The 12,947-nt window shown below is 41.8% G+C and overlaps 1 protein-coding gene across 2 annotated transcripts in view; it reads right to left on the reverse strand.

The window, feature by feature from the left end:
• The window catches only part of CNGA3 (cyclic nucleotide gated channel subunit alpha 3), a 154,580-nt gene that overhangs the window by 29,727 nt on the left and 111,906 nt on the right, over positions 1-12,947 (reverse strand). The window contains exon 6 of one of the 2 annotated variants that reach the window (XM_069757816.1): positions 4,412-4,558. The exons of the other annotated variant lie outside the window; for it this stretch is intronic. Within the exon in view, the coding sequence (XP_069613917.1) occupies positions 4,412-4,558 (147 nt within the window). The remainder of the gene's footprint in view (positions 1-4,411; positions 4,559-12,947) is intronic. 2 annotated transcript variants of the gene reach the window in all.

The following is a 12,947-nucleotide window of genomic DNA, read 5'->3' on the forward strand; positions in this document are numbered from 1 at the left end:
TGAGGAAAGTCCAGCACTTTATTTTGTCGCTGGATCTCCCGCTGACATCGCTGAATTGGCGATGTCTTCACTGGTAACCAGGGTAAACATCGGGTTTACAGGGCCGCACTTAGTAACCCGATGTTTACCCTGGTTACCGTTGTAAATGTAAAAAAACAAACACTACATGCTTACATTCCCGGTGTCTGGTCAGGTCCCTCGCCTTCAGCTTCCCACATTGACTGGTGAGCGCTTAGTAACCCGATGTTTACCCTGGTTACCCGGGGACTTCGGGATCGTTGGTCGCTGGAGAGCTGTCTGTATGACAGCTCTCCAGCGACCAAACAGCGACGCTGCAGCGATCGACATCGTTGTCGGTATCACTGCAGCGTCGCTTAGTGTGACGGTACCGTAAGTCCTCATTGAGGGCAGATCAAATATGGAGATAAAATAAACACACTTCTGGGGAAAGTGATGAATCACATAGGCTGTGTAGCACATTATATAAAGTACCCATGACAGATTGTACAGGTGGGCAGGGAGTAATGACATATTTCTCATCATTAGTGTCCGTGAGCATATGAAAGAACTGTCTTGAGTTATGTAAAGCCCAACACTGTAAAGAAATTAAACTGATGTATATAAGAGAAGACAGTACCACCAACCACTAACATAACTAACAAACACCTATGAAAAAAATTACTTTTCATGTCAAAGATATCCATAGTGTTTAATCTTCAATTATATAAAACCTAAATAGAGTGTATAGAAATAGATTTATTTTCCAACCCCTACTTAACACTAGAAATCTGATGTCACCTTTGTTTGTATTTTCTCTTAAGTTTTTACAATTTATACAACCTACAATAAATTTCTAAATGCAAATAATACGTTAAATTTGTGCAATTTGACTTTTACAATAGATTGCAAAATGCAAATAATATATTTAAAAAACAAACCATTTCCATATTTCCCCATATTATTGCTATCAAGGGAGCCACTCTGATCTAATGTAACAAGTATGTACAGGCGAAACACAGTGCATAAAAACACAAGCAACAAATGAAGTGCAGTGAGTAACAGCACTGTTCCAGAGCATTGTTTTGAATAAAGTGGGCTAATGCATGTACCCCATCCTTGTTTCTGTTTCTATTCTTCTTACTAATCACTGGGTCATATTTATTTTGATGGAAAAAAAGATATTTACAGTTTTTCTGACTAAAGGTCAATACAGATTTATAGTGGTATTCCAGCATTTTTAGCTCACCCTTTATCCCACTAAACCAGGGGGAAAAGTGGAGAATAGAAGCATGCTGATTGCACAGGTTTGACTAATTCCTTTACTCTACAGCCTGCCATTTAGATGAAGCAGAACTGGACCTGTCGTGGGACAAATGGTTTAACAGCATCTCTGCAGAAAGGTGAGGAATATTGTTGTTGTTTTTTAAACTCTTTTGCAGATGACGAGGGCATCAGGGAAATGGGTGAGATCGTAAGAATGGTTTAATTAACATTATTAAAGGAGTCTGTCATTCTTTCAATTAAAGGATTTTTTCTGAGTTTCTGTGTTTTCATGCAATGTGACTATAGGGTTAGTAATTGGGGCATATTATTGATGCCTCTCCATCACTAACTTTGGGGCTTGATTTCACCTGACAATACAAAGGTGACATCAACCCCCCCAACTATCACCCCATTGCCACCGCTACAGGGCAAGTGGGAAGAGCAAGGCCAAGTGCCAGAATTGGCGCATCTTCTGGGGCGACTGAGAGCTGATGTTTTTAGCCTGGGGGCAGTATCCATGGCTCCTTCCTAGGCTATTAATATCAGCCCACACCTATGTGCATAGCCTTTAATGGTTATTAATTATAGGGGACCCTACGTCATTTTTTATAGGGTCATCCATTTTAATAGCCAGTAAAGGTTAAGTATATAGTTGTGAGCTGATATTAATAGCCTGGGAAGCTCCATGGGTATTACCTCCTTCCCAGGCTATAAAGTTATAAACATCAGCCCCCAGCCATCAGCTTTCCCTCTTCTGGTTACAAAAATTGCGAGGGATCCCACGCCATTTTTTTCAGAAAAATAATATTTTATTAATTAAATACATGTACAGTAATTTTCACACACACTGCAATATTTGTATTTTTCACTGACATCTGTATATCTTCATATTCTATATGTATTTACTTTATCTAATCCAACTCTTCTATCCTGTCGGCTCCTGCAGTGATTTTACAGTACACGACAGATGAATTGCCAGCTTTTCTTCTTTCTATATAATATATACATGTACTGTGTATATGTGTGTGTGTTTTGACGAATATTTCCTTTGAAAAGGATGTGCAAATGACATAGAGAATTGCTCTATGTAAAAGCTCTATGTTAAAATCTCATTGCAATCGGATAGCAATTGCACTGCTTTTGGATGTAAATCGGATGCTAGGTGTGAAAAATCAGATTGTACTTGCATAGCACTCGCATTACACTTATGTGACTCTCGCCAGGGAGACTCGGACCGATTTTGCATACGTTTAGTGCCAATCTGGCCTTATTAGAACTATAAAGCTCAGCACACCTGCTATAACACATTCAACTATCAATGATTTGTTCTGGAGTCTTCACTGTTATCCTTGTATTTACATATAGAGTGTAGTGCACAGGGGTTGTGCAGTTTGACAGACAGGCAGTGACCACAGGAAAGTTCACAGCAAACCGTGTTTAATGTCCAAACTCACACAGTGCACAGCATGTGGTATTCTCTGGATCGCAGCCAGGAAAACAAAGACTGTCCATGACCGGTTGCCGTGGGCGACTGTACCGCCATGTATGCTGAGGGTGCCAGGCCTTTTGGCTCCGCTTGACCCTGTGTTGCATCACACAGGTTGAGCTCTGCAGAGCCTTCTGCTCTGCCTGCTTGCAAGACCAAAACCCGACCCTCTACTGCAGGGGTTTCCACAAAAGAACCTGGGTCCGCTGGCCACATGTAAAACCCGGGACCGGGGAGTAAACGGGCTGCCCCACTACCAACCTGTAGTCTGTTTAAAAAATAAAAGCCCAGAGCAGGTATCTTAAATCTGCCTTGGACAAATAGCTTGCCCAAGATCAACACTTACTATTATTCTGCATTGCAATCACAGCTATGCCTGTTACTGAAATGCACTCCCACGGCCTCCATATGCTTCTTTGCACATCCTCGGGGACACATAGAGACCCTCGCATATAACACTGGTCACCGCCTCACAAGAGATAACCGGATATTTGAGCAAGCACATAGGGCAGAGAGAGCATAGAGATCAGTGATTAGAAGACCAGCTGTGCAAGCTGATGGATAGCTGATTTCTAAATGTGTCTCTTCAGAATATAAAAGGGAGAGGAGGGAGGTGAACAGATAATTGCTATATAGAATTCAGTGGCATGGAGAGAGCTGTCTGGGATGTTATGACTCAACCCCCTCTCCTGGAATATAACTACTGCACACTCTCAGCCAGGCACTAGAGTTCGGGCTCTATGGAAGCAAGCTGTTCACTATACTAGATAAAATCTCTAATTGCAGGAGAATGCCAGGAGGTGGAAAAAGCAAGCCAGTTGCAAACATATTTATTTTTGTTCTGTCTAATTAAAGCAACTTAATGAGAACCTGATAGTTGATACATGCTGCCCAATCCAGGGGAAAGCATGTATCAGGCACTGGCCCTAAAAACTCAGTCAAGTATGTTTTGACTCTGAAACGCTGTGGCGTATCAGAGAAATTCATACATTTAAAGCTGTTGGGGACAAGGTAGTGCTGGAGACTAGTAGGACAGGCGGGTCCCCAAAGACTTCTCTCCGTTTGATACCCTGTATTAAAAGGTTTCTGCCTTCATGAGCATGTAGGGAGAGGCATTCCACTCCAGAACAGCAGGCAAGTCCATCTGGACTCGCCTATCCAACTAGTCTCCAACTATGCTTGGCCCCCAGTGGACATTAAAGTATGATTTTGTCTGAAATGTCACAGCGTTTTAGAGTCACATATAATTAGCTGAGATCATATAGCCAGTACCAGATACATCCTACCCCTGGATCAGGCAGCATGTATCAGCTGCCAACTGGAGATCACCCCTTTAAGTTAAGGGTTTAAGGATCCCATGTATCAAGTTTTTGCTATAGTGTGTAAACAGTTTGTAATTTCCTATACATTGAAAATGTTATCATATTTTTCTGTGAAATAATTAAATCCTAAAAAAAGAAATCTTACGTTATATTTTAAAATGATCACTCCAAAAGTATTGGACATTTTAAGCAATCAGGGAAAAATATGTTGTGTCAATGCCTAGAACTTAGTAAACAAATAGGTAAAGTAAAAACTCCATGCAAATCATGCATATAGATCCCATTCCTAACAAGCATGATCTTCATATAAATCTGCAGCAGTACAATTCTTAGTACTTACTCTGGTTCTTTTTTATCTTCAGGTTTTGCATCCTTTTTTTCTTCCTTTTTTTCTTCCTTTTTTTCTTCCTTTTTTTCTTCTTCCTTTTTTTCTTCTTCCTTTTTTTGCTCTTTGTTATCTTTGGCAGCATTCTGATCATTCTTTTTACTGTTTAATGCATTCACATGGAAAGTGGAAAGAGCCTTTTCAGAGAAGAGAATAGCATAGCCACAAGAGCGAGCAGCCTAGTTTCTGCTGTATGAATTTGTGACCATTTTTTTCCAGACAATATTCTGGTGGTGAATTTTAAATTATTAGATTATTTGTGAGACTCGTGTGATGGAGAAATATCATCAACTTAGTAAAAGAGGGAAATTCTATGATTATGATGGTAGATATATTGTGCTAGTTTGATATATCATCCCATGATCAGGAAAACATTTAATATGGCTAGCAATGCTGACTGGGCATGTTACTATGTTATTATATAGAGAAAGCCTTAAAACTAGCTGCTAAACATATTATTTGTAATAAAACTAGATCTAATATGTTCTGTGCAATTGGGGATGCAATTTCTAAATTATATTTAAAAAAAAATATATCTATTATGTTCCAGGTACTTACAAATAACAAAGGATCTATTAGATTATAATTATGTGCAGAAGGTGAAATACAGAATTAGTCCACAAAAACTATTGCTGTAAATATCATATTCATTGCAGTATCCACTTCCAATTGTAAAGCCAATATGTCAGATTAATATATATATATATATATATAGATATATATAGATATGTATTGATATATACATATATATATATATATTAACATATGGGAACTGATGAAGGATCAGTCCTGTGTTATTAAGCACATGCAAGCCTATTATTGGACTGTACAGTCCTTTTTGTGTTGTGGCAGTGGCTAGCACCATACCTTTGCTGGGCAATAAGGTTTTTGTTAAGTGTATTCTGTGGCTGCGGTGTTACAAGTATAATCTATCTAACAATCACTGCGGTTCATTATTGGTGTTGGGGTATAACAGTGGGGTGTCTCTCCATTTTCTGCTGCATAATTCTTTTACCCCATTCATACTGAATTTTGCCATTATTGACATATAGTGGGGAAAAAAGTATTAGTCAGCCACCAATTGTGCAAGTTCTCCCACTCAAAAAGATGAGAGAGGCCTGTAATTGACATCATAGGTAGACCACAACTATGAGAGTCAAAATGAGAAAACAAATCCAGAAAATCACCTTGTCTGGTTTGGGGCGCATGTGCTCACGGATATTCACCCCTCAAGGTATCCTGTATATTCGGATAGACAATTTTACATTCTATTACCCACCATTTTTTTGATTCAGTATCTGCCCCGGTTATCCATATATGACCGGTGTTGATTCCGTTTGCTGCTGCACTTGTGCACTTTATCTATTTAGGCACTATTTTACTATCTTTCATCTTTGATACACTTTTGTATTTACCGTAACTTTAAAAAAAACATTTTTAGTGATTATATTGATATATATATTTTTAACTTTTTCACTGTCACTTATTCTCTATTCAAGTAACAGGATTTCCAAATACTATACTGAGGGCATATTTATGGATTTATTTATCTAATTTCTATATATTATTACTATTATATATCCCGGTGTGCACGTTTTTTCTATTTTTAATTATTTGTTTGTAATTTGCTCTATTGCTATATATATAGATTGACATATGCTTATGTAGTGCATGTCTTAGGTGTTGGTTTCACTTTCATATTGAGTGGTTTCCACTTATTTCCACCGCATACTTTACACGCTTTATTTAATATATACTTACATTGTTTATATATTTCTGTTGATTTTATTGTGTGTGGTGTTTCTAGTCACAACTATGAGAGTCAAAATGAGAAAACAAATCCAGAAAATCACCTTGTCTGGTTTGGCAAAATTTATTTTGCAAATTATGGTGGAAAATAAGTATTTGGTCATTAACAAAAGTTCATCTCAATATTTTGTTATATATTCTTTGTTGGCAACGACAGTGGTCAAACGTTTTCTGTAAGTCTTCACAAGGTTGGCACACACTGTTGGTGGTATGCTGGACCATTCCTCCATGCAGAGCCCCTCTAGAGCAGTGATATTTTTGGCCTGTCGCTATGCAGCACGGACTTCCAACTCCTTCCAAAGGTTTTCTACGGGGCTAGGCCACTCCAGGACCTTCATATGCTTCTTACAAAGCCACTTCTTCGTTGCCCTGGTGGTGTGCTTGGGACCATTATCATGCTGAAAGACCCATCCATGTTTCATCTTCAATGTCCTTGCTGATGGAAGGAGGTTTGCACTCAAAATTTAACGATACAAGGCCCCATTCATTCTTTCATGTACATGGATCAATCGTCCTGGTCTCTTTGCAGAGAAACAGCCCCAAAGCATGATGTTGCCACCTCCATGCTTCACAGTAGGTTTGGTCTTCTTTGAATGCAACTCAGCATTCTGTCTCCTACAAACACAACAAGTTTTGTTTCTACCAAACAGTTCTACTTTGGTTAAATCAGACCATAAGACATTCACCCAGTTACTCTTCTGGATAATCCAAATGCTCTCTAGCAAGCGTCAGATGGGCTCGGACATGTACTGGCTTAAGCAGGGGGGCAAATCTGGCACTGCAGGATCTGAGTCCCTGGTGGCGTAGTGTGTTACTGAGGGTAGCCTTTGTTACGGTGGTCCCAGCTCTATGCAGGTCATTCCCTAGGTCCCCCCATGTGGTTCTGGGATTCTTGCTCACCGTTCTTGTGAATATTTTGACCCCATGGGGTGAGATCTTAATCTTACGTGGAGTCCCAGATTGAGAGAGATTATCAGTGGTCTTGAATGTCTTCCATTTTCTTATTATTACTCCCACAGTTGATTTCATCACACGAAGCTTCTTGCCTATAGCAGATTCAGTCTTGCCAACCTGGTGCAGGGCTACAATTTTGTTTCTGGTGTCCTTCAATAGCTCTTTGGTCTTCCCCATAGTGGAGTTTGAAGTGTGATTGTTTCAGGTTGTGGACAAGTGTCTTTTATACTGATAACAAGTTCAAACAGGTGTCATTACTACAGGTAATGAGTGGAGGACAGAGGAGACTCTTAAAGAAGAAGTTACAGGTCTGTGACAGACATAAATCTTGCAAGTTTTTAGGTGACCAAATACTTATTTTCCACCATAATTTGCTTAATAAATCCTGCCAAATCAAACAAGGTGATTTTCTGGATTTGGTTTCATATTTGTGGTCTACCTATGATGTCAATTACAGGCCTCTCTCATCTTTTTAAGTGGGAGAACTTGCACAATTGGTGGCTGACTAAATACTTTTTTTCCCCACTGTAGTAAAAAAACAAGTGGTTTTTATAAGGTCTTAAAATTAGGTAAATACAATCTCAGATTAACAACACATAACAAATTACACTGTGTAATTATTTACCAAAAACTAGGCCAACATGCAGAAGCATTCTATGAAAAATTACACCTCATGCAGCAATAAGATGAAGTAATTGTTTTCTGTTTGACTTTATCAGTCTTTACATTATTCTGGAGGAATATTGACCCACTCTTCTTTACAACAATAATTATTTTTTTCTAGGTTTATGAGCATTCATTTATGGACATCTATCTTACAGTCACAGTTGACTCAATGACGAAAAGCACGAACCAAATCGGCGGCATGGACATCGGAGGCAACAACCCAAGAATTATCCTCCTGGCCATAACTGTTATGCTGTGCTATCAGGCAACACAGTGTGCAGTAATCAGCGCACATACAGTGATATGGCAATAACCCAAAAACAATAGAACAAGCTCTGAGACGTGGAATCTCTGCAGACTGCAATACCTGAACCTATCCTCACACAACTAAAAGCAGCAGTGGATTGCGCCTAACACTACCTATGCAACTCGGCACTGCCTGAGGAGCTGACTAGCCTGAAGATAGAAATACAAGCCTGACTTGCCTCAGAGAAATACCCCAAAGGAATAGGCAGCCCCCCACATATAATGACTGTTAGCAAGATGAAAAGACAAAACGTAGGAATGAAATAGATTCAGCAAAGTGAGGCCCGATATTCTAGACAGAGCGAGGATAGCAAAGAGAACTATGCAGTCTACAAAAAACCCTAAAGCAGAACCACGCAAAGGGGGGCAAAAAGACCCACCGTGCCGAACTAACGGCACGGCGGTGCACCCTTTGCGTCTCAGAGCTTCCAGCAAAAGAGAATAGCACAGCTGGACAGAAAAAACGGAAACAAAAACAAAGTAACACTTATCTAGCAGAGCAGCAGGCCACAGGAAAGATGCAGTAGCTCAGATCCAACACTGGAACATTGACAAGGAGCAAGGAAGACAGACTCAGGTGGAGTTAAATAGCAAGGCAGCCAACGAGCTCACCAAAACACCTGAGGGAGGAAGCCCAGAGGCTGCAATACCACTTGTGACCACAGGAGTGAATTCAGCCACAGAATTCACAACAGTACCCCCCCCTTGAGGAGGGGTCACTGAACCCTCACCAGAACCCCCAGGCCGACCAGGATGAGCTACATGAAAGGCACGAACAAGATCTGAGGCATGGACATCAGAGGCAAAAACCCAGGAATTATCCTCCTGAGCATAACCCTTCCATTTGACCAGATACTGGAGTTTCCGTCTAGAGACACGAGAATCCAAAATTTTCTCCACAATATACTCCAATTCCCCCTCCACCAAAACAGGGGCAGGAGGCTCCACAGATGGAACCATAGGTGCCACGTATCTTCTCAACAACGACCTATGGAATACATTATGTATAGAAAAGGAGTCTGGGAGGGTCAGACGAAAAGACACCGGATTGAGAATCTCAGAAATCCTATACGGACCAATAAAACGAGGTTTAAATTTAGGAGAGGAAACCTTCATAGGAATATGACGAGAAGATAACCAAACCAGATCCCCAACACGAAGTCGGGGACCCACACGGCGTCTACGATTAGCGAAAAGCTGAGCCTTCTCCTGGGACAAGGTCAAATTGTCCACTACCTGAGTCCAGATCTGCTGCAACCTGTCCACCACAGAATCCACACCAGGACAGTCCGAAGACTCAACCTGTCCTGAAGAGAAACGAGGATGGAACCCAGAATTGCAGAAAAATGGAGAGACCAAGGTAGCCGAGCTGGCCCGATTATTAAGGGCGAACTCAGCCAACGGCAAAAATGACACCCAATCATCCTGGTCAGCAGAAACAAAACATCTCAGATATGTTTCCAAGGTCTGATTGGTTCGTTCGGTCTGGCCATTAGTCTGAGGATGGAAGGCCGCGGAAAAAGATAGGTCAATGCCCATCCTACCACAAAAGGCTCGCCAGAACCTCGAGACAAACTGGGAACCTCTGTCAGAAACAATATTCTCAGGAATGCCATGCAAACGAACCACATGCTGGAAGAACAAAGGCACCAAATCAGAGGAGGAAGGCAATTTAACCAAGGGCACCAGATGGACCATTTTAGAAAAGCGATCACAGACCACCCAAATGACCGACATCTTTTGAGAAACGGGAAGGTCAGAAATGAAATCCATCGAAATATGTGTCCAAGGCCTCTTCGGGACCGGCAAGGGCAAAAGCAACCCACTGGCACGTGAACAGCAGGGCTTAGCCCTAGCACAAATCCCACAGGACTGCACAAAAGCACGCACATCCCGTGACAGAGATGGCCACCAGAAGGATCTAGCCACTAACTCTCTGGTACCAAAGATTCCTGGATGACCAGCCAGCACCGAACAATGAAGTTCAGAGATAACTTTACTAGTCCACCTATCAGGGACGAACAGTTTCTCGGCCGGACAACGATCAGGTTTATTAGCCTGAAATTTCTGCAACACTCTCCGCAAATCAGGAGAGATGGCAGACACAATGACTCCTTCCTTGAGGATACTCGCCGGCTCAGATAACCCCGGAGAGTCGGGCACAAAACTCCTAGACAGAGCATCCGCCTTCACATTTTTAGAGCCCGGAAGGTACGAAATCACAAAATCAAAACGAGCAAAAAATAACGACCAACGGGCCTGTCTAGGATTCAAGCGCTTGGCAGACTCGAGATAAGTAAGATTCTTATGATCAGTCAATACCACCACGCGATGCTTAGCTCCCTCAAGCCAATGACGCCACTCCTCGAATGCCCACTTCATGGCCAGCAACTCTCGGTTGCCCACATCATAATTACGCTCAGCAGCAGAAAATTTCCTGGAAAAGAAAGCACATGGTTTCAACACTGAGCAACCAGAACCTCTCTGTGACAAAACCGCCCCTGCTCCAATCTCAGAAGCATCAACCTCGACCTGGAACGGAAGAGAAACATCTGGTTGACACAACACAGGGGCACAGCAAAAACGACGCTTCAACTCCTGAAAAGCTTCCACGGCAGCAGAAGACCAATTAACCAAATCAGCACCCTTCTTGGTCAAATCGGTCAATGGTCTGGCAATGCTAGAAAAATTACAGATGAAGCGACGATAAAAATTAGCAAAGCCCAGGAATTTCTGCAGACTTTTCAGAGATGTAGGCTGAGTCCAATCCTGGATGGCCTGGACCTTAACCGGATCCATCTCGATAGTAGAAGGGGAAAAGATGAACCCCAAAAATGAAACTTTCTGCACACCGAAGAGACACTTTGATCCCTTCACGAACAAGGAATTAGCACGCAGTACCTGGAAAACCATTCTGACTTGCTTCACATGAGACTCCCAATCATCAGAGAAGATCAAATTGTCATCCAAGTAAACAATCAGGAATTTATCCAGATACTCACGGAAAATGTCATGCATAAAAGACTGAAAAACAGATGGAGTATTGGCAAGTCCGAACGGCATCACCAGATACTCAAAATGACCCTTGGGCGTATTAAATGCCGTTTTCCATTCATCTCCCTGCCTGATTCTCACCAGATTATACGCACCACGAAGATCAATCTTAGTAAACCAACTAGCCCCCTTAATCCGAGCAAACAAGTCAGATATCAATGGCAAGGGATACTGAAACTTAACAGTGATCTTATTAAGAAGGCGGTAATCAATACACGGTCTTAGCGAACCATCCTTTTTGGCTACAAAAAAGAACCCTGCTCCCAATGGTGATGACGATGGGCGAATATGTCCCTTCTCCAGGGATTCTTTCACATAACTGCGCATAGCGGTGTGTTCAGGCACGGACAAATTAAATAAACGACCCTTAGGGAATTTACTACCAGGAATCAAATTGATAGCACAATCACAATTCCTATGCGGAGGTAGGGCATCAGACTTGGGCTCTTCAAATACATCCTGATAATCAGACAAGAACTCTGGGACCTCAGAAGGGGTGGATGACGAAATAGACAAAAATGGAACATCACCATGTACTCCCTGACAACCCCAGCTGGTTACCGACATAGAGTTCCAATCTAATACTGGATTATGGGTTTGTAGCCATGGCAACCCCAACACGACCACATCATGCAGATTATGCAGTACCAGAAAGCGAATAACTTCCTGATGTGCAGGAGCCATGCACATGGTCAGCTGGGCCCAGTACTGAGGCTTATTCTTGGCCAAAGGTGTAGCATCAATTCCTCTCAACGGAATAGGACACCGCAAAGGCTCCAAGAAAAATCCACAACGTTTAGCATAATCCAAATCCATCAGATTCAGGGCAGCGCCTGAATCCACAAACGCCATGACAGAATACGATGACAAAGAGCATATCAAGGTAATGGACAGAAGGAATTTGGACTGTACAGTACCAATGACGGCAGAGCTATCGAACCGCCTAGTGCGCTTAGGACAATTAGAAATAGCATGAGTGGAATCACCACAGTAGAAACACAGCCTGTTCAGACGTCTGTGTTCTTGCCGTTCAACTTTAGTCATAGTCCTGTCGCACTGCATAGGCTCAGGTTTACTCTCAGACAATACCGCCAGATGGTGCACAGATTTACGCTCGCGCAAGCGACGACCGATCTGAATGGCCAAGGACATAGACTCATTCAAACCAGCAGGCATAGGAAATCCCACCATGACATCCTTAAGAGCTTCAGAGAGACCCTTTCTGAACCAAGCCGCCAGTGCAGATTCATTCCACAGAGTGAGTACTGACCACTTCCTAAATTTCTGACAATATACTTCTACATCATCCTGACCCTGGCATAAAGCCAGCAAATTTTTCTCAGCCTGATCCACTGAATTAGGCTCATCGTAAAGCAATCCAAGCGCCTGGAAAAACGCATCAGCATTACTCAATGCAGGGTCTCCTGGCGCAAGAGAAAACGCCCAGTCCTGTGGGTCGCCGCGCAAAAAAGAAATAATAATCAAAACCTGTTGAATAGGATTACCAGAAGAATGAGGTTTCAAGGCCAGAAATAGCTTACAATTATTTTTGAAGCTCAGGAACTTAGTTCTGTCACCAAAAAACAAATCAGGAATAGGAATTCTTGGTTCTAGCATAGATTTCTGATCAATTGTATCTTGAATCTTTTGTACATTTATAACGAGATTATCCATTGAGGAGCACAGAGCCTGAATATCCATG

Source organism: Ranitomeya imitator, chromosome 3, assembly GCF_032444005.1.
Source record: "Ranitomeya imitator isolate aRanImi1 chromosome 3, aRanImi1.pri, whole genome shotgun sequence".
Classification (NCBI taxonomy): Eukaryota; Metazoa; Chordata; class Amphibia; order Anura; family Dendrobatidae; genus Ranitomeya; species Ranitomeya imitator.